Genomic DNA, 23,082 nt, shown 5'->3' with positions numbered 1-23,082 from the left:
GTGCCTGCGATGTGAAAAACAGTAATGGACTCCCAGAACCAATTCTGTGACATCCCACACCATTGGTTGGAGACTAGCAGCTGCCAGAAAAGGAAATTACCACACCACGCGTAATCTGCTGTTAACACCACAATGTAAACTGGTGCATTTGGAGTAGGGCCATGACTGGGAAACATGGATTGCTGATGAATGGCATCACATTGTGTTAAGTGACAAACTGTGGTTGTGTTCTACCCCTGTAAGGATGTGGTGACCTGAGGAGAGGTCCCATTCTTCCAATGTTTTTGGGGTGGGTGGGGAGGGTGGGTTGGGGGGGAGGGGAGAGGGGGGGAGAGCATCACAAGGTGTGGGGAGCCACTGTGTGTGACTTCAGGTCAAGGCTGGTAGTGAGTGAGGCAACTCTAATGGCACAATAGTACGTCACGACATCCTGCATCCTCATGTGTTACCTCTTATATGACAGTAATTTGGTGCCATTTTTCAAAAGGACAATGTTCATCCACACACTGCACATGCCTCTATGAACTGTCTGGGTGATGCTGGGGTCCTCCTGTGGCCAGCAACATTACTAGATCTGTCCTTGAAAGAACATGTGTTTTGGACCAGCTCAGACAATAATTCTGTCCCAGTGACAGTATCCGGGTTATAAAGGACAAACTACAACCAATATGGGCCAGCTTGTCTCAGGAGAGGGTACAACGACTTTATGACACCCTTCCCAAAACAAATCAGTGCATACTTTCAGGCCAGAGAGGGTGCAGTGTCATACCGATAAGTTGGCTCATATGCCAGGTTCTTTGTAAATGTGACTCAGTTCTGTAATATATGTGATGTTCTAGTCATTATGAATCAAGACATAAAGGAATTAATAGCATTTAGCTGCTAATGGGCATTGATTTACATCAATGGGGAAATTTGAAAATTTGTGCCAGTCCAGGATTACAACCTGGTTCTCCTGCACACTAGGCAGATGCTCTGACCACTAAGCCATCCATACACAATGGTCATCGCAACTGCACAGACCACCCTAGCACACCCACCGTCGGACCCAAATTCTCAACTTATCCACATACTACTGACATTGTGCCCCTGCCCATTATCCTCACTACTCGCAATGATCCGCCAATTCCCGTAAGAGTTTGAGCATGGTATGCACCTACACTGGAAGAATCAATGGCAAGCTTCACCTTAATTATATATGTGGTGTTTCTTCTTTCAGACATACCTTCACTGGAGATGCGCACAACACTCAAACTTTCACAGGATTCGGCAAAGTGCTGTGAGTAATGGCAGTAATGGGCATGGAAACATCAGTAGTGTGTAGATAAGTTGAGAACTTGGGTCTGATGGGAGGCATGTTAAGGTAGCCCATGCAGTTGCTGGCTTAGTGGTCAGAGCATCTGCCTAGTGAGCACAATGCTAAGGTTCAATCTCTCGTCTGGAAGAAATTTTCAACTTTCCCCATTGACGTAAATCAGTGTCCACTAACAGCTAAATGTCATTAATCTCTTTTGTGTTTCAATTCTTTAATCACTGAAACTACATCATGTACCCTCTCAACCCATGAAGTTTTATTTCGTTTCCTCCTTACCGATCAACTGCCGACACAGTAGTCCCTACAACTACTGAACTGTCTGCTGTTCCTCTCCAGGAACAATGTTAAGTCTGGTCTCCAAAGATACACAGCTCATCTCACTGCAGCAAGATTCCTGGTTTGTTGGGAGTGATTACAGAGTTACAAACACAAAATCAAATACAGGTAATGCAGGTGTAGGTATATTAATGAACAACAAACAGGAATGCAGGTGAACTGTTATGAGCAAAATAGCAACTGAAATATCATACTCAAAATAAAATCGTGACATATCACAGTAGCACTAGTTTCCTGTTTTTCCACAATAAGTTGATGATCCACATGATGGAAATAGATGTGCCTTGCCATTACATCAGGACTGCTAAGGGAAGAGGAGCACTGAGGGGATAGCAGCGTCAGCTGCTTCTCGCAGTGTTGGCACCGTTACTCTTAACTATGTATACAGTAATACTTCGCATCAAAGGGCACCCTAACATTGGCAGGATTCAGACACACATGAATATCCTACAACTAGTACCAATTTTCTCCCATTCTGGTTGCACCAGTGAAATTGTCAATTTTCATGGACACCTTACATCCCTACTAGCTCCATAGACTGAAGAGATTTCAAAACTGTATGATGAGATAAAAAAATTTCAATACTTTTAGGGAGCTGAAAATTTAATTGAGATGGAGAACTGGAATTCGATAACGAGAAAAGGAAGGGAAGGGAAGGGAAAATAGTATAACAACACGTACTGAAGGAAAAATGGAAGAGGAATATGCACAGAGAACTGTTTAATTCCTGCCAACTCTTGGTTATGAAAGGAAGTTGTGTACATGGAAGAGGAGTGAAAACACCAGAATGTTTCAGTTAGATTATATAGTGACGTGCCAAATGGCACAGCCAGAGTGGGAGTATACAGCAGTAAACTGGCCATCAGTGTTGTGTACATCTCAGTCACTCAGTATGACAGATACAAAAGGAGGGATCTGTCTACACAGGTAAAGAGGTGGCTACGTGGTTAAGCAAGGCAGTTTTCAAGTCCAACAATAGGTATGACAACATTAACCCCTTAACATAAAACCCTGAATTATCTAATTTTTATTATTCTGACAGATACTTAAAATCCTGAGTATACATAGGCAACTTAAGAACTGACCTTCAAAAAAAATTAGAGCCCGCTTACATCCATTTCACCACTGATAGTTAAGTGTTCAGCCAATAGAGGGCATATGGTCTTACAGTTGTAGCTTGGCTGTCATGTCTTGCTTTAGGTGGTTGCCACTAGCTGTCATTATGTGTGCAACTTTAGATACTATCGACAACAAAATGCACTCTTTCAGCACCTCTCTTGTATTATTTAGACAATGCTTTCAAAAAGTATGGCTATGATGATCCAGAGTTTGGCATTGAATTTAGAGGCTTAGAATGTGAAGAAGAATGTAATGTTACTTCATTAGAGACTCAAAAGTGATGACTGTTCGTCAGCTGAGTGACAAGTACTTGCAACTGGTCTTCTTCTTCTTCGGTTATCAACCCACAGGTTGGTTGGCAGCAGCACGCCATTCCGTTCTTTTGTCAACTTTCTTCTTCATATCTGCATAGGTCTGGCACCCGATGTCATTTATTACTTGTTGAATGTAGCTTAATCTAGGTCGTCCTCGGCGAGTTCTTCCTTCAATGATTCCTTCTAATATTCTCTTAATGAAATTGTTATGCCGTAAAATGTGACCTATGAAGGTTATTCTTCTTTTCTGTATATTTCGCCAAAGAGATCTGTTTTCTTTCACTCTTCTGAGGACATCTTCGTTTGTAGCCTTGTCTCGCCAGCTGATTTTTTCCATTCTCCGGTAGCACCACATTTCGAATGCCTCTAATCTTCTCTTTTCTTCTTTTCCACAAGTCCAAGTTTCACATCCGTAAAGGGCTGTACTCCACACATAGGTTTTCATGACTCTCTTTCTTACGTCTAAACTAACATTTCTACTCGTCAGTAAGTTTCTTTTTCCATTGAATGCTATTTTGGCAAGTTGTATTCTGTTTTTAATGTCACTTTTGCTCCTTCCATCTGCTGTTATTTTGCTACCTAAGTAGTTAAATTCTGTAACCTGCCCTAGTTTCTCTCCCTTTATTGTTATTCGTATGGGTTCATTGTAGTTCAGGGCGCCACTCACCATCACTTTAGTCTTTTTCTTATTTATTTTCATTCCATACTGTTCTTTTAAGGTGTTTTCCATTTCATTGAGTGCGGCTTCTAAATCTTCTTTCCTTTCTGTAATTATGGCGATATCATCTGCATATCGCAACATATCTATTTTCATTCCGTTAAGTTTTATTCCTACTTCAATATTCTCTCTTATTTTGTCTATTGCTTCTTGGATATATGCGTTGAAAATTACTGGAGATAGTGGGCATCCCTGTCTCACTCCTTTCCTTATTCTTGCTGTTTCTTCTTTGTTTTCCTTCTTAACTAAGGCTGTTTCATTTTGGTATATTTTAAAGATTATCCTTCTATCATTATATTTCAGACCAGCCTTCTTCAGAATTCTAAACATTTCTGGCCATACAACATTGTCAAATGCCTTTTCGAGGTCTACGAAGGCTATAAATACTTGTTTGTTTTTGGAAATTTGTTTCTCAATTATTAGTCTTAAAGATAAGATTGCTTCCCTCGTCCCTACACCGCTTCTAAAACCGAATTGGTCTTCACTTAGAGTGCTATTCAATTGGTTTTCAACTCTTTTCAAAATTATTCTTATTAGAATTTTTGATGCGTGTGAAAGAAGACTGAGTGTTCGATGGTTTTCACAGTCCATAGTAGATGCTTTCTTAGGTATGGGGAATATGATGCATTTCTGATAGTCTTCAGGAACTTCACCTGTTTTGTATATTTTCTGTATGAGTTGTAGTAATGTAGCTTTCATTTTGTCTCCTGATTTCTTAATTGCAACTGGTACAAGATAAATATATCCACTGTGCTCCAGCCAGCTCCCTCAAGATATACGTTCACAGGAAACTGTTGTGAAATACATGGTTAGACTTCATAATGACACAACTAAAGAAGTACCTCAAGTTTCAGGATATCTTAGTCAAAGTCTAATGAACAAGTGTACTCAGAATTTTATTAATGGTGAGCTTCAAAATTTTGTAACTCATAATTTTGGGCTTTAAAAGCTGTCTTTATATGTCTATATGTAATGTCATTCATTATAGAATGCTATTCATTAATAAAAAAGAGTTTAGCACTGAGAACAGCAGAAAAATAGCAGTCTACAGAATTCATATTGTTAATCACTATCAGAATCATATGAGCCTCAATAAAACCAGATACACAATTGAGGAAAAAAATCTGGTTTACAGAGCTAAATGATCAGATGAAAATTTTAAAAGAAATACAAGTGTTATCCGGAAAGTAATCTCTGTTAGGCTGTAACATTGTAATAGTCAGAGAAAATTTATTAGATAAATCTTGAAATTACACTTTAGCTTACTTGTCTACTAATCACAATTCAGATTTAAACATCAATCACAATTTAAATATCAATCGCATCACTTAATGAATTGATAAATCCCTTCGATATAAAATTCTGCTACTTGAGATAACAGCCTCCGACAGCTTCTTGAATTTTCTCAAGTCAAGTGTTGAGAGCCTAGAATTATTTTCATGTGTAAGAAGAGGTGAAAATTACTTTGAGTAAAGCCTGGGGCCACAGTGTAGATGTACGAAAACATCTCATTTGAAGACTCAACAAGTTCTTGGTTTGCCAGACAGAGAGTGGCTAAGTAGTGACATGTAGAAACACAACATTGGTAGTCAATAGCTTACACTACTAGTTTTGGAATGGCTCTTCTCAGCTTTCTTAATGGCACATAGGAGGCTTCAGAACTGACTGTCCTCCCACATTCCCTAAAATCCACAGACAAGATTCTTTTAACATCCCAGAAAATGGTAGACATAACCGTTATAACAGAGCGAGTTTAGTGTGCCCCTTTGTTTTCTTTTATTTTTTTTATCCAGGATGATACCACACCATTACCTGTGGCTTTGTTTAAGCATTAGCATGGGGAAATCCTTGTTACACCACTGGCAATGATTCTTTTCAGTAGACATTCCCATCTCCTTCAGCATCATAACGAATTAGAAAGTCCAGAAAAACTACTCTACACACACTAACCTAAAGAGTAGCAATTATTCCGTCCCCCCGCCCCACCACCACCACCACGCCCCCAGTTACTTCCCATGCTACATGAAAATGGGAATTACTTTCTGGGTAGCCTTGATAACTAATTAATTTACTACACAATTAATATCAGGCAACCAAAAATTTATACTCACTATCATAATGTAACATACGGTGATGGACTAAACCCACTCCTGTTGAACAAAGTACTCGATAAGATCATCAAAATTTGGGAGCAAGAAATACATGGAATAAGTATGGGAACAAAACTAATGAACGAACATTAAGTGCCTTGCTCTTGCTGATGACCTAGCAATAATTAACCACACTCCCGATGAAGCCAGCCACGCCATTGAGAAGCTTCACGAGACAACCATGAAATGAAGACTGAGCTCCAAATCTTTTACAACACGCAAGTTAAACGATTCCCATAACTAGGTGAAATTACTGGAAACATTTCCAACAAAAAGAACACTGTCCATCACAGCCAAACTTCATCATTACCACATAGTCATTCTTACTGAAGCATTCTGTGCAATGGAGGTGTCATCATTAACTACAAACATAAAGACATCAAGAAAGCAAAACAACAGAAACTGAGAAATGTATTTGGACCCAAAATTCAGGATGGTATCTGGATGCACACCCAAAATCTCAGAAGAACTATAACTGCTGACTGAATGGTTCACCTCACTCGCAAAGAAAAAATGTATGAAATTCTATAGTCATATAATGCGACTGATTCTTGCTTCAACTTAGAAAGAAATCTTCCGTATTATCAACGGGAAACCAGCAATCCAAAATATGTTGGCAGGTACATATCCAAAGTCATCAGAGAACTGGCAACTACACAGACTACATACAGGCAGAAAATCAATACATATAATTTCATACCAAAGACCCTAACAGGAAGGAATTTTAAACTTAAAAACACGGATGCAAAAAAGGAAACCGGCCCAAAGCAAAAAGATGAGGTAGTTTTGGGAAGATAAGAAAAACAAGAAAGCCAGTTCTAAGTAATGGAACTGTGTGCTCCTTAGAAGTCATATATACCTGCCATCAAAGGTGGTCCACTATTAATTCAATTTAGTTGTTAATTTCTGAGTAATTAAGAATACATACACAATTAGAATTAGTGCATAGTAATATTAATATGGCTTTATGGAATGAGAGTAAACTGAAGAAAGAGGAAAGTTATCAAGAGTTGCAGAAATAAGATTAGTGAGAAACTTAATATCAAAATTCATGGCCATTAAGTACACAAAATTAAGGAATTCTACCACCATGGAAGCAAAATAACACATAATGGATGAAGCAAGGATGACATAAAAAGTAGATTTGCTTAACACCTTGAGGTCCAGCCACTTAGGACAATTTTGGGCCCATAAAACCCGCTATTTATGCCATTCCTAAATTATTACTGCCACATCTGTGCTTGATGTATCTTAAATGGTAGTACATAATGAAAAAAGACCAAGTTTCAAGGTTTACTTTTGACCTTTGTTGCAGTCATCTGACACATTACAACATATGCAATGATGGTTACAGAAAGTATAATTTTCACTCAAAAAAGAAAAGTGCGAGGTGAGGATTTCGCACATTCACACATAACTGGATTTTGTCTGAAGCATTCTGGCATGCAGAGAGGTGTGTTACAGTCAGGGCAATACCATATTGCTTCCTTCCTGCGTGCTTGGCCAGTTGATTGTTTTGTCTGCTCCGAACATACCTTGCACACCCTTGTTGGTTGTTGCTTCTTCTCAGTTGCAGAAATTTTCTCAGGGAAGTGTCGTTCTACAAATCTATTGCCGATGGTTGCACTTGGGACAGTTTCTTGAGCCACAGTTGAACCTTTCTGGAAGAGTCCTTCACCAATATGGCACAAAAAGGTGGAAAAATGACAGTTTTTCTTCTCATTTGTGTTTGTAGTCTCATGACACAGAACAAAAGCATTTGTTGCAGCCATTATGAACAAGTGAAAAAATAGTTTTTTCAGCCACTTCATTTGTTTCTTCTCAAAAGGATAATAGGAGATCATCTGATCACTTCTATCAACCCCTGTTTTGTTCGTATTATAATCAAGAATAGCATCCGGTTGTGACCTGATCTTGACACCATCCTTCATATGAACAGAAATGTTAGATGTTGTCATTTTATGTTTAGAGGAAAGGCATAAGACATCCCTCATGTCCTTCCACTTCAAACAAAGCAGGTGGTTTTTCCTCATTGACACCGACTGATTCCTTCAGACTTTCTTCAAAACAATATTTTCTTTTGGCAGTTCCTTTCGATTAGCCATACATGCGCCTACAGCATCCATTTTATTTTGCCATAAAATACCAAAAACCGCTGGCAAACTGTAAAATCTGTCCATATAAACAGTGTGATCTTTACCCAAATAATCCACAAGCAATCTCCGAAAGAGTGGTATTATGGAATTGTCTTTTGATCCTTTACCAGTGTATACTTTGAATCCCAGAACATAACCAGTCTCTGAATCAAAAACAATACACATTTTTATTCCATACTTGTCAGTTTATTTTTTATGTAGACATGAAAGACCACTAACCCATAAAATCCACACAAGCTTTCATCAATGATAGGGATAAAATGATTTCTTACATTCTCGTAATAGATGATCAAGAAAAGGTCTGATTTTATGCATGGCATCATGCTATGTTTGACCTCTGGGAATGTAGGTAGGATTGTCATTCAAATGTAAATTTGAAAGTATGGCCTTGGACCTACTTCTGCTCATTATAGATCCTGGGAAAGGGGTTGAAATAAAACTACTGACAGACCACTAGTCTGCCAATTTTGGTTTCTTCACGAGGCAAATATCTACAGCTACATGGATACTCTGCAAATCTCTATTGTTCCAATCTAGTATAGCGCACAGAAAGAACGAACACCTATATCTTTCCATACGAGCTCTGTTTTCCCTTATTTTATCGTGGTGATTGTTCCCCCGTATGTAGGTTGCTGTCAACAAAATATTTTCACATTAAGAGGAGAAATTCGGTGGCTGGAATTACGTTAGAAGATTCCATCACAATGAAAAACATCTTTATTTTAATGATGTCCAGCCCAAATCCTGTATCATTTCAGCGATACTCTCTCCCATATTTCACGATAATACAAAAAGTGTTGCCCTTCTTTGAACTTTTTCGATGTACTCTGTCAGTCCTATTTGGTAAGGATCCCACACCACGCAGCAGTATTCTAACAGAAGACAGACAAGTGTGGTGTAGGCAGTCTCCTTAGTAGATCTGTTACATTTTCTAAGTAGCCTGCCAATAAAATGAAGTCTTTGGTTCACCTTTCCCACAATATTTTCTTTGTGTTCCTTTCTTCGTAATTGTAATTCCTAGGTATTTAGTTGAACATGCGGCCTTCAGATTTGACTGATTTATCATGTAACCAAAGTTTAACTGATTGCTTTTAGCACCCATGTGGATGACCTCACATGACCTCACACTCTTCGTTATTTAGTGTCAACTGCCAATTTTCACACCATTCAGATATCTTTTCTAAATCGTTTTGCAATTTGTTTTGATCTTCTGATGACTTTATTAGTCAATAAGACGGCTGCTCAGATTGTCTCCCAAATAGTTTATATAGATAAGGAACAGCAAAGGGCCTATAACACTACCTTGGGGAATGCCAGAAATCACTTCTGTTTTACTCGATGACTTTCCGTCAGTTACTACGAACTGTGAGCCCTCTGACAGGAAATCACAAATCCAGTCACATAACTGGGACTATATTCCATAAGCATGCAATTTCACTACAAGCCGCTTGTGTGGTAGTGTCAAAAGCCTTCCGGACATCCAGAAATACGGAATGAATCTGAAATCCCTTGTCAGTAGCACTAATATGAATAATTATAGTGAAAAACAAATACACTTCGTGAAGCTTCGCTCCAACCCTTGAATGCCAAACACTGTGGCTTTAGTTTGGAGCCTGCCTTCAGTTTGTCATAAACACACTTTGCATAGCTGTTCATTCCTGATTTTGGGTGTTTCATCATAGAATGTGGAAAGAAAACACATCAAGTGGAGTGGATCTTTCATCAACTGCAGCTCTTCCTCTAGTTACATCAGAGAACTGTGGCAAAAGAGGCTGTATATCCTCGAACCTCCAACCTAAATCAGTATCTGTTGATTTCATTTGCAAAGACCGCTGCCTCTTCTGTGGTGGTGCAGAAGACTGTGTTACAGCAGAGGAACATTGTTTGTTGGAAGCTGTTTGAACAGCAGCATATTCGTCATCAGATTCGACTATTTAAAAAGAGAGAGAGAGAGAGAGAGAAATAAAACTTAACTTATTCATAATTGCAGTGCCAGAAACTGAAGCAACAGTACTAGAAATGACAAGTAACATCAGTCTGTAACATATCTGAATTTAGATCTTCTTCAGACTGTTCCCACTCAGATATTTCTCCCTCTGATCCAGAATCAATCAATTCTTCTTCCAGTGCCATTAAAATTTCTTGATCATTCAATAAACTTGACATGTTTGTAGCAGGATCACAGACAGTGATAAAACTGAATGAAACCGCACGCGAGCACACAAAGGCTCAGTCAGGTGCGATAGCAGCACTAAAGTTCGCTACTGCTCATTTCCAAGTAATTCTAGAACCTGACAACAGAGGGCAGCACCTGTCATGCGACAGCCAGCCATATGTCTATACAATGTTCTCACACGAAACAAGTCGTTTTTGAGCGACACGAGGCTTGCATGACATGAAACATTGCAGCCTGAGCTACACTCGGGCGTGGTCCATTGAGCTCAGTGCCATGGCCCAAACTACACTCGGGCTTGGCTGCCAGGGCATTGCTGCCCAAGAGAAGTCTGCTAGTATCAAACACCGGCCTTAATCTCAGGAAGAAATTCCTCAGACTGTACATTTGGAGCTCATTATTGTATGAAATTGAATTGTGGACTGTGGAAAACTAGAAAATAAGAGAACTGAGGCAGCTGAGATGTGGCACTATAGAAGGAAATTGAAAATTAGTTGCACTGATATGATAAGGAATGAAGAGGCTCTCTGCAGAACCTGTGAAGAAAAAAAATATAGAAAACACTGACATGGAGAAGGGACAGGGTGATAGGATATGGGTTAAAATATCAGGGAATAACTTCGTGGTATTAGAGGATGCTGTAGAGGATAAAAACTCAAGGTGAAGATAGGGACCAAAATGCATCCAACAAATAACTGAATCACTGAGAATGTAGGGTGCAAGTGCCACTCTGACATGAAGAGGTTGGTACCAGAGGAACTCTTGGCAGGCCATATTAAGCCAATAAGAAGACTAGTGATCTATGCTACTATACAAAGACAAGTCGTAGATCAATGTTGTTACCAAAAATCTTGTAAAGTTCTTAAGATTTCTCCATGATACTCTAAAACACGTTCATGTGTTCATATGGCAGAATTTTTTTTTAAACACACACACACACACACACACACACACACACACACACACACTTACAAAGGGGAGAGGTTTTTAGCAAAAATCTTGGAAAGTTCTTAAGATTTCTCCCTCTAATACATGTTCATGTGTTCATATGGCAGAATTTTTTTTAAACACACACACACGCACACACACACACACACACACACACACACACACACACACACACACACACACACTTACAAAGGGGAGAGGTTTTTAGCAAAAATCTTGGAAAGTTCTTGACCAATTTACTTCTAATTTTTACACAATAATCTAATAAACCTTCAGACTGATATAGGCTACAAATTTTTTAATATATAAGATAAATTGGGTATGTTGTTGGCAAAATTCTCAAAAAGTTCCTGACCAAATTACCTTAAACTTTTGCATGATACCCTATTAGACATTTTGACGGACATAAGCTACATAATTTTAAACAACAATGTACAGGTATTCTGTTAAAACAGATTCCGAGAAAGAAAACCCTGTGCTGCACTCTGTTATGAAAATTTGCGGTTTGTTTTCTTTCTCTTAATCAGACAAATTGTTTCTGCTTTTCACAGACAACAGAAAATCACAGACAATAGACTCAGTGGTGAAAGAAGCAGCTGAAATTTGTTTAGCAAAGAATTTAATCAATAGAGATAGCAGTTTCAGCTTGGACAAATCATGGTACCTGACACTTTCTTTAATAAACTTGTAAAGACATCACCACAGTGCAGTTCATAATGATATGGCAATAGCCCAGAATGCTTCCAACGACATAGCCACAGATTCAATTAATACATACTGCTTTGCCATTGATCACTGTGTCTTGTGCTTGTGCCTGCAGCCACATCCATAGTGGTCTCATCAACAGGTTTAACAGGATGGAGTGAATGCTGTAGCTTGAGTGTTGGCTCATTCTGAAGATGGCCAGAAGGTTTGCAGCTGAAATATTAGGAGGAGAAATAGGGGTTTATGCGGTTGCACACTCAAAATTTAACGAATCAGCCATTGCGCTATGAAAAAATATAAATGTTTAGTTTTAATGTAGCTTATACAGTTAGTTTAAATGTAGTAAAACAAATTCCTTACTGGTGTAATCTGAGATATGGTATTATTATTGAGGGTAGCGGATATGAGTTGTGTGGAAACTAGGAAGCAGATTTGTCAGTCTGAATGGCGATAAAGCCACAAGTGTCAGCTGAACTTGAAATGAATCCTGGTTGTAAACTGTAAGGACTCAGACACTGTCACTAAGTGTGACTACAATGCTTCTGAAATTTTCCAAATCACTGCTCTGGCATGACAGAAACTGACACGAGTTTTCATTAGTGCTGCCAATTGATTATGGATTTTAAATTATTTTGAGATACCCACTCTCAGACTTTTAACATTGTTCTGTGGCATTTTTAACTTAAGATTTCGACCATATGAAGTGCTCTGAACTCAATAGTATTTCAGTGATTTATTTGTAACATTACTAGCACAGACTTGATTGAAAATTTGATCAGGTTGAAGAGTGACTAAGAACCGATGAACTATTACGCCAAATTCGGGAACACAGCTGATGTGCTTCTACAGCATCAAATTCATAACTGTTCAATACTGTGTGCACAATTAAGCAGTCATCAGTACCAGTTCAAGGTTTTGTTTTGAGTGGCTGAATAAACAGTCATACTAAACATTATCTGAAATTTCTAGCAGGCTAAAACAGTATGCTGGACTAGCAACTCAAATCTGGGACATTTTCCTTTTGCGTGCAATTGCTCTACTGACAGAGTTGTCCAAGGATGACTCATGACCTGTCCTCACAGCTTTGCATCCATAAGTACCTTTGTTGTCCTGCCTTCAAAACTTCAAAGAAGTTCATCTGTATGCCTTTCAAGATGACCACTCCTGGAAGAAAGGATATTGCAAAGAAATGTCTTAACCACAGATTACAGGGTTGTTTCATACTGAAACATTATTTTGCTTGTGCAACGTAAAGTCAGTTCAGCCATGATCCTATATTTCTCTAACTGTACATTACGACTTGGGCAGCAGCAGATCACCAATTTCAGGCAGTATTTTGGCAGTATATAGCTGCTGCTTGACTGTCAGTGAGACACAGTTATTCATAGTGATCACATGTTGTGTCATCGTGCTTTTGGCAAATAAACAAACAATTCTATTACAGGGAGTAATAATTACCACCACAGGTTGATATGCAGAACAAGTTTTAAACTGCAAAATATTTCCAATAGTAGATGTGGAGTCTGACAATAATTTATTACTTGTGAAATGCAGACTAAAACTACAGAAATTGAGAAACAAGAAAATTAAGGAAATGGGAGATAGACACATTGAAATAATCAGAGATTGTTGACAGGTTCAAAGAGACTGTTAGGCAACAACTAACTGAAATGAAAGAAAATCCAATACAAATAGAATGAGTAGCTTTAAAAGATGAAATGATGAAAGCAGAGAGGAAATCTAGGCACAAAGACAGATCCTGCAGAAATCCTTGGGCAAACGCTGAAATATTAAACTTAACTGATGAAAAGATAAAATATAAAAATGCAGTACATGAAGTGGGCAGAAGGCAAGACAAATGCCTAAAGGAGGCATAAGCAACCTGTTTGTACATCATACAAAATTTTTAATTGTTGTATAAAAGACCCAGTTAAATCTTTTATGTAAGCCCACAACATGAGCAGTGCCACTACATAACACTGAATGACACCGTCCTGTTCCAAGTTTGATCTGACTGCATGTTATGTAAGACTCCAATCACATATACTAAAATAAATGATAGGTATCACCAGCAGATGTGTTGTGAGTGGTGAAATCACTGCTGACCCCACACCGCACTGTGCAAAGTAGAAAAAAGGCTCACAGTGCATTGTGGTGTAACATATCACTTTGGTAAAGTGATTTATCGCACAGTGTCTACAGTACTGATGGAACATAATTGCCACCTTGACAGTATTTTTTAGCTTGAATAGTGAGTTTAGATGTGTGTATTACATGGTGTGCCTGTAACCTGGTGCTGATGCAAGACAGGACAACGATAGATGCTTTATCACACTGTGGTACAGCCTCATCCCAGCTCAGCACTGCACTATGCGCCGTAGAGCTACCATGACAATCAATATTATATCATGGGAGCAAGAGATAAAGCTGAGCAGTCATTCTGGAAAGAATTGTCAGTCAGCTTGTACCGAGGGCAAGTAATAACTTATATTGTATTCAAACAACGTTTGAGGTGTTTCAGTACTCTATGTATCAATATAATCTTATATGAGACAAAATGTTTTCCATTAACTGGTAGAAAGTTGAAGACACTTTCAAGTTTTCAGCAGAGATACAACTGCAGCAGAGAAGTCATCCATCAGAAGTACACAGTTTGGCAGAATGGCAATTCAAGAGATATAAGTTGAGAATTTAAGGGTATCGAAGGTCATAACCTAACCTTACACATTTTCCATCTACAACATACCTTAGGATCCAAATTTAACTCACACAGAATTGTGAATACTATCGGGAGTTTTCATGTCACAGATCACCACCACCAACCACCACCACCACCACCACCACCACCACCACCACCACAACTATTGCTGCATTGTCTGAACAAGATAGCCAGGGCAAAAGCACCACAGGCACAAAGATGTGAGCTGGTGCCAGTGCCATAGACACTTGCCACTTGTGAGACTCCCACCAGCGCCACGGGCGGCGCTGACGATGAAAACATCGACTTCGCCTTGGTCAATTGCCGGCTGAGTACAATCCGCCAATGACCGGACGACAATGGACAGAAAGCCTACTCAGAAGACAGAAGAGCAGCTCTCATGCACTCTGTTATAGATCATCGTTCAGGGCTGACTTAGACAGGGAACATTATTTAGTGAACTCTTAGAAGTGAACAGACAGCAGTTGTAAATTGCATTTGCTATGTACTGTGAAGTTTACCTACAATTATTTGCACTTAGCCATTGAGGGCCTTTTTTGTGTTATATTACAAGCCGTGTTGCAGACTTCATTTAATAGTGGCAGGGAGAAACTGTCTTAGCGGTGTACTGCACCAGAAGATATTTCACGAACTCACAAACTCAGCCTCCAGAACAGTATAGACGAGGCCTTTACAAAACTGGCAATGACGGTTTCCAAAAATTATTATTGTTAACAATTTATTTATCAGTTAAACAAATAAATTTCCTTTATTTAAAAACATAACATTTTATAAGACATATGACATACAATTTTTAGCTCTCACAACTGATACCTTTTTGACAGTCAGAGAAAGAAATCTCAATCATTTTTTGAAAACTTTTTATTGTAAGTTACTTAACATAACACTGAGAAACATAATGATATAAAGCTGTATTCTTTTGCCAAAGTTCTTTCATTTCCTTCTCTATGATTTCTAATTGTTTGTAGAAATGTGGAACATTACATTTACAGCTTTATTTGTTTTTCATATTTAATGCTTTCTCTCCTAGTAGTTTCTTCATTAGTGGTTAACTTATCTACCTTTAAAATCTCTTCTATTTCATTGCAGTAACATCTTCTCTTGTGTCCAATTTTTTTCTCTCATTATTAGGCTCATTATCACCACCTACATCAATTCAGTGGGATGGATGATACAAGCTGGAAAGACTTCAACTTGTGTTTTGGAGGAAAATTCAACCAGTTTATTTTTTCAAATCCCTTCCACAATCCAAAGCATCAAAATGATTGTTTACTGAAAACAATTGAAAACATACTGCCAGAACCGCTCAACATACTGATCACTGTATTGTAACTTTGCACTTAATCATCAGAATTCCCATTCATATAGACAGCCTTGTATTCGCCGAAAAATGAAATGACAGGACAATACATTAAGGCAGTGGTGGCTTCTGACCGGTGGCTGGATTAGTTGTGTCGTCTGCATTACAGGTTCCACACACTCTATAATTCCTACCGTGTATTCTAGCTACCATGACTTCGAACATACAGGCCAGTGCAATCGATAACAAATCATTTTAGTTTACCTTCAAAGCCGGATGATGAACACTGTCAAATAGCCTGACACTGTCACAGACGGGACAAAATGTCATTTTTCTCTTGTTGGTTATCCAATGTCAATTTGTGCTATAGAATTTTAGCATTTACAGAATAATAGAGGACAACGAAAACTATAAAAAAAACTGAAGAATGCACTCAATCTGAGAGGCCATAGAAAGGGACAATTCAGTGTCAAAATAGATTTCACTGTTGCAGTTATCATGAGAGTCATTCTGATACTCAAGAAAGTGAAAAAAATTTAATTTACTTACCAAGTAAAAGTACACCAGATAAGAATGTCTTATTTTCATCTAGTGTCAGCCAGTCTCCAATATCTGGCAAATGGGCCCATTTGTCACCAGTTTGATTTAATTTTCTGAGTATGCAATGGAATGTGACTGCTAATAACCATCTGCAGACTAATTGTTTCATTTTCTGTTTTGTTAAATTCTCACGTGAAATGCTTCCCATTTTTGAAGTGTAGGATACAATACACTCATACAATTTTGCAAGTGCCAAAGTACTCCACAAAAAGTACCATATTTGGTGCTCTTCTTCAATGAAGCTGCTGGATCCCAGGCTGACAATATGTAAGACTACACCTATCAATAAAATTTGATTTTCACATTTTACCTGCAAACAGTATTAAAGTAAATAAATATTTTCAACTTGTAACTAGTTATCATTCTGATAATGAGTAACAGTTAAGTGTTTATGTCTGCCACATTTTAATTTTCAAATACTGCAGACAATAGCTTTCATTGAAAATTATACTTACACACAGTTATGATTTAATGTTAACACAATGCAACACCAATAAACAAATGAAATATACCAGCATCTGCAGAAATTTAGAAAGAAAGGTGTATACAAACTTGGACAATGTATTGAAAAGTGTGCAAGTGTGCAAGTGATTAAAACTGAATAGAGACTGTATTGATGTAGGTCCAGCAACACCCTCTCTTGTGTAACCAGAAAGTTCTGTAATGAGAGACATCAGCAAATAAAGAGCTGTCCAATGCAGTGGAAAAATGAAAATAGGTCCAAATCTGTCTCATCAACACCAGAGAGCAGGATAACAGCAAAGGTATGACTTCTGCTGTAACATGATGATTGGTTTCAAGGAAATGGGTTTAACATTTTGGAAGATCCTGCTGCAAAGTATGTGTACGTGAAACAATGGATAGAGGAGAGTAGGGAAATGATGAGCAGGTACTTCAACACAAACTGTGACCAAAGAACATGTAGAAATGGTAAGGATGCAAACAGATATTCAAGAAATCAGTGAGATGTGGCGGTCAAAAGAGGTGGCATTTTGGAGTTAGTATCATAGTATTACTCATAATAGGTCAGAATGATAGATCAGGAGAGGGGAAATGATAAAGAGGGAAACTGACAACATGGTAAAACATTATATGCAGCAAAGAGAAAGAACATTATTGTTGAATGTAAATCACAACTGGAGTCTGGAATACAATCACAGGTGAAGGTAAGGTATTACAGACATTAACACGGACACTGTTTTAAACACCACAGTCCTTCACTATGCATGGTCCTACTGGAGGAGGTATACTATTGACTTTTTTTCCACTTTTTAACTGTCTTGCCCAGCCAGTTATTGAGGGACCTACAGTTTAATGAGGACTCCAGACTTTCGTGCAATTTGGTAGTTTTCATATTAACATACATTGCCAGGGGTCAAAGAATTGATAAATTACACATGAAAATTCTAGTACTGACCAGATATCGAATCCCAAACCATTCAATCAGCAGTCTCACATTTAACCCCTGAGCCATAGAAAAGTTAAGCTAGAGATCAAAAATAACACATGAGCTTGGCATCAGCAACAAGGGTTAATTTAATTCTATGCTGGACATGACTTGGTCAATGCACATGCACTTTTTTGAGAACCTCCTGAGCGAGAAATATACATGGAAGATGCGAGAGTCAAAGGAGGTAACAAATTGACTATTCTTGGGAAAAAATAATTCAAGCAAAACGTTAAGGACTTTAAAAGTTATCCAAGTCTTGACTACTGGTAGCAACCATAACCAAGTAATAATGAAGTACCAGTTGACATTCAAATAGTTAAGCAGAAATCAGAACTTTGAAAACTAACAAGTTGAAAGAACCACAACTCAGGTTAAACAATGTTAACTCCAGTATGGAATAACAACAACATAAGGAAAAGATAGATTGCTACTTACCTTAAAAATAACTTGTTAAGTTGCAGAAAAGCACAACTGAAGGTACTTACACATTGTATTTTAGTTTTACCTGTCTGCAACTTAACATGTCATCTTTATAGTAAGCAGCAATCTTTCTTTTCCTAACAAATTCAGATTACTATGAAATAATGTGAGACAAAAGAAATAATGACTTTTCACAGAGTTTAGTGTGGAGAGCCAATGGAATGGTCTTAAAAGATATGTAAATGCAAGTGAAAGGTGGAAAAAAGGCATTCCGGCCTGCACTGTCTGAGCTGGTGGTCATATGTGCACAAGGTGTGCTTGCTTGTGAGTATGAATGGCATGTGTTTCTCTTTTGCTGATGACAGCTGTGGCTGAAACATGTCTTTTTTTTACAATAAGTAACATGTCTTTTTTACAATAAGCAGCAATCTATCTTTTCCTACATTGCTGAAAAAGTACTAGGACTGAAATTAGCAGAAAAGAGGCAGCCACTGATAAACTGACATGGAACTAGAACTATAAATGAACAATGAAAATGTCAATTGTTGACTGTCAACAGCTAAAACATAGGGCACTTGGACATGAAGTTATCCAGAAATGTAGAAAAGTTCTATAAAAATGGATGGAGGAAGAACATCATTAGATAGATACAAAACAAACAGGGTAACACACATGCTGCACACAAACTAATAACCAGTCACTTTAGAGATGACAGAATAAGTAATAAAATGATTTGAAATGAAAATAGTATTTCAGTAATGGAAACAGAAAATAAGGTGAGAAGATGGGAAGAAAACTAGGAGAATCTATATAGTTGCCAGGAGAAATTAGGCCAAGTGAAAATAAGGACAGGATGCAAGAAGATGAAAGAGGGAGATGTGACAGCAAATTTCTGAATTTCAAAATAATTTGCATGAACTCAGAAGAAACAAATGCCCACAGACTGATGAAATACTAACAAAATTCCTGTGGACATCAGGCCACGGGGCAGAACAACAACTATACAAGCCTGTGAATAAAATTTATGGAACTGGAAAAATCCCAAGAGATTTTGTAATGAATAAAGGAAAATAAAGGCATGTAGTTGTGTACAGTGTCACGTGCATCAAAAATACTCTCAAGAGTACTTAAGTGGAGGATGGATGGTAAAAATGAAAGTAAGGATAGGATCAGTTTGGTATTAGAAGAAGCAATGGCATCCAGGAAGCTCTTTTAGTACTGAGGGTAGTGATAGAGGGCATATTTGAGGAAAACAAGGACACATAAATGGAATTCATAGAACTGGAGAAGGCTTTTGATAGTGAGAAATGGAATAAAATGTTTTTAGTTCTTAGATATTGGGCATCTACTACAGAGACTCTTCATAAAAAGCAGACTGAAGTGGTCACCATTGACAGATGGTTACAAGATATCAGAGTCAAGAAAGTTGTAAGGCAGAGTTGATCATAGTGACCACTGTAATTCAATTTTTAGATAGAAGAGGCAAATAGGTCAGGAAAGTATAGGACTATCTTGATGTAGGAATAAAGACCACACATGCAGCAGTGCTGTTTCATCAGCAGAGGATGTCTCAGACTGTGTGTGTGTGTGTGTGTGTGTGTGTGTGTGTGTGTGTGTCTGTGTGTGCACGGGCATGCGCAAGAGAGAGAGAGATGACCGTCAGAGCCCAAGCCCACTATGGGCCCCACGCTACACTTTGCCTCAGTTCTCTGTTATGTACTGGTGTACTACTACAGCTATCTTGTACCTAGTTGGTTCCTGCTGAATTTTACTTAAACACTGTCTTCAAGCTGTTAATGCTTCAATATCATAAAGGTGTGTTCAGTCTACTGGCCATGTTGTAGTTATACATAATTACATCACAACTGGCGACGAGTGCGGTCCTGTTCTCCATGCAAATTTCTACTCTGGTTGGTTCTCCGTTTTTTTCTCATGATGGCTGATGGTGTTGCAGAGAACATTTTATGTTAGTTGGTCGAACAGGAAGAATCATTCGCTATGGCGTTGCACCACCAATCACAAGCACGGTACAATCAAACTCATGTACTTCAGTCATTGCCTAATGTTTTGTCTAGTCAGAAAAGCTTCTGTTCAGTCTAGTCAGCAGGCTCCTCAGTCTGTGTCATCTGCTGTTTTGCCCTCCATGGCCCCATTGTACATCTGCCTCCCTTTTCTATGTAGGATGAGAACAGTGACGAATGGGACGCACACGAGAAACGTCTGCAAGAACACTGTCAAGCTTTTGGGATTACTGGAGCTATTTTATGTTGTGCCTTGTTCCTTTCATGGATATCGCCAAGAATGTATTAAGTCCTATGTCAACAGTCCCTCTGCAGGATCTGTCTCTCTTAATGTTTGACCAAATGTGTGAACTACTTTCAAAATACTACTGTAGGCACACTCATGTTATTGCATCCTGGCTTTAGTTTTACCACTGTACGAAGGAACCACATCAGTCCTACTGAGCATGGGTGGCTGAACTCCATGGGTTATTTTGTGTCCGAGGTGCACAAAGATCCGTATGCTGATCAGATGGTGAAAGATGATATCATTCATTTAGCTCCATATCGTGAGGCACGAGAACATGCCCTCCAGTGCATAAATCCATTCCTCTCCAAGGTTTTAGCTATTGCACGGTTGTTCAAGGTGTTGCAAGCTGCAAGTAACCAAACTGAGTCTTGGTGTGAGGTATCAGAAATCCAACACTCTCCTTCACACCAAGCTTCAGATGTTCATAAGGGGAAGACGTGGTTGCAGCAGTCCACATATGATCACAGTGTCAAGGTGACCGGCCTCGCTCCCAGCAGCAGCAGCACCAACACAGTAAACAGGCCAGTAAACAGCAACGCACGAGTTCCATGCTTCTGTCCTGCCAAAAACGCTGGTTTACCTGTCATAATTGCAACAAAAAATGTCACATTGTTTCTGTTTGTAATGCAAAACTTCAGCACAGCAATCCAGATGCAAATATGATGTAAACATTGTATTTCTATTTCCATTGTGCCAAACAAGCTTTTCATTGATGTTATGGTTTTTCATAAAGTTCTGCACATGCAAGTGGATACAGGATCTGCAGTAACCTTGTTAAATTCATAAACTTATATGGACTTGGGCTAACCTCTGCTTCTTCCTGTGTCACGGATGTTAGTAAATTACAATGAACAGAGTATTCCTATTCTCAGCCAATTCTGTGTTCCGGTGACCTACAAGTCAGTAGACCGGTCACTTACATTTTTTGTTGTAGATAACACACATATGGAGAATCTTTTTGAATTAAATGCTTTTAAGTTGTTTGGTTTTACCATTTCAGATGAAGTGATTTAGTGTCTGAACAAGTGCCATAAACACAGTTAGATGCATTACATTCCAAGTTTTTTCGTTGTTCTCTCATTGATTAGGGAGTGCCAACATTTTTCAAGTGCACATTACCATAAAACTTTTTGCTCAGCCTCATTTCTTCTGGGCCTGTCTGCCTTCAGTGGCACTTACAGAACAAGTCAAAGATGATTTAGACCACTTCAAGGAAGTGAAAGGTCAAGTGAAAGGTCTATCCCCTTATTTATAGTAAAGAAACTGTACGGCCTATTACACTTCCGCAGTGATTTTAAAGTTTCAGTGAAGGCACACTCTACAGTGGATACATAACCGACAACGCACCTGGGTGAACTCTTTGCAAAGTTATCACATGTCAATATTTTTCAAAAATTGACCTGTTCTATGCCTATTTACAACTCCCTTCAGATGCAGAGTCACAACATGTTAGTTGTCAATACCCCTTTTGGACTGTACCAATATTTGCGGTTGCCTTTTGGAGTCACCAGCATTCCCACTATTTGTCAATGCTTTCTGGAACAACTTACAGCATCTGTGATGGGTTGAGCAAACTATCTGGACGACATTCTAGATTCTGATGGCTCCACTGAGGAACATTTGCAAAACCTCCATACTCTCTTTTTCTGTCCTCCAAGTATTTAGGTTTAAGTGCAATTTAGAAAAATGTCAATTTTTTCAATCTTCTATTATTTATCGTGGGTCTTAAGTTTGTTGGGAGGGTCTCAAACCCCTGCATTGCTGTGTTTCTGCTATTGCATCATTTCCACCCTCTATGTCAGTCAAAGAACTTCAAGTTTTTCTAGGCAAAGTCGCATATTACCATAAATTTTTGTCAGTGCAGCAATAATGTGCAGCCGTTGCACACGTTGCTGCGCAAAGAGACTCAGTTCCACCCTCACGACCATGTTGCAGTTTGTGCACTGCTTAGTGACGTACTAACTAGGCCTCCACTTGGCCCTTGCAATGGACTCTTCACAGCACAGGTTGGGAGCAGTGCTGGCTCATAGATACCCCAATGGCTCCAGGTGGCCTACTGCTTATGCCTCAAAAATTACTGATTCCTCCTCAAACTAGGTACTCTCAGATAGAAAAGGGAGCTTTGGCTATTGTATATGTTGTGAAGAAATTCCATGTTTTTCTCTACGGTACCAAATTTCATCTGGTTACTGATCACAAACCATTGTTTTACTTATTGAGTGCATCTGGGTCGTTACCAGATAGAGGCACATCGCATTCAATGTTCGGCTCTTTTTGTTTTGCGTCACAACTACGAGATTCATTTCTGCCCTATGAATCAACATGCAAATGCCGATGCTTTGTCCCGCT

General features: G+C 38.7%; 1 protein-coding gene across 1 annotated transcript in view; it reads right to left on the bottom strand.

The window, feature by feature from the left end:
- Positions 1-23,082, bottom strand: part of LOC126191201 (GPI ethanolamine phosphate transferase 2) — a 93,902-nt gene that overhangs the window by 11,175 nt on the left and 59,645 nt on the right. Inside the window, exon 9 of the mRNA XM_049931995.1 lies at positions 16,503-16,863. Within this exon, the coding sequence (XP_049787952.1) occupies positions 16,503-16,863 (361 nt within the window). The remainder of the gene's footprint in view (positions 1-16,502; positions 16,864-23,082) is intronic.

Source organism: Schistocerca cancellata, chromosome 6 (assembly GCF_023864275.1).
Source record: "Schistocerca cancellata isolate TAMUIC-IGC-003103 chromosome 6, iqSchCanc2.1, whole genome shotgun sequence".
Lineage (NCBI taxonomy): Eukaryota > Metazoa > Arthropoda > Insecta > Orthoptera > Acrididae > Schistocerca > Schistocerca cancellata.
This window is presented reverse-complemented; position numbering and strand designations above follow the sequence as displayed.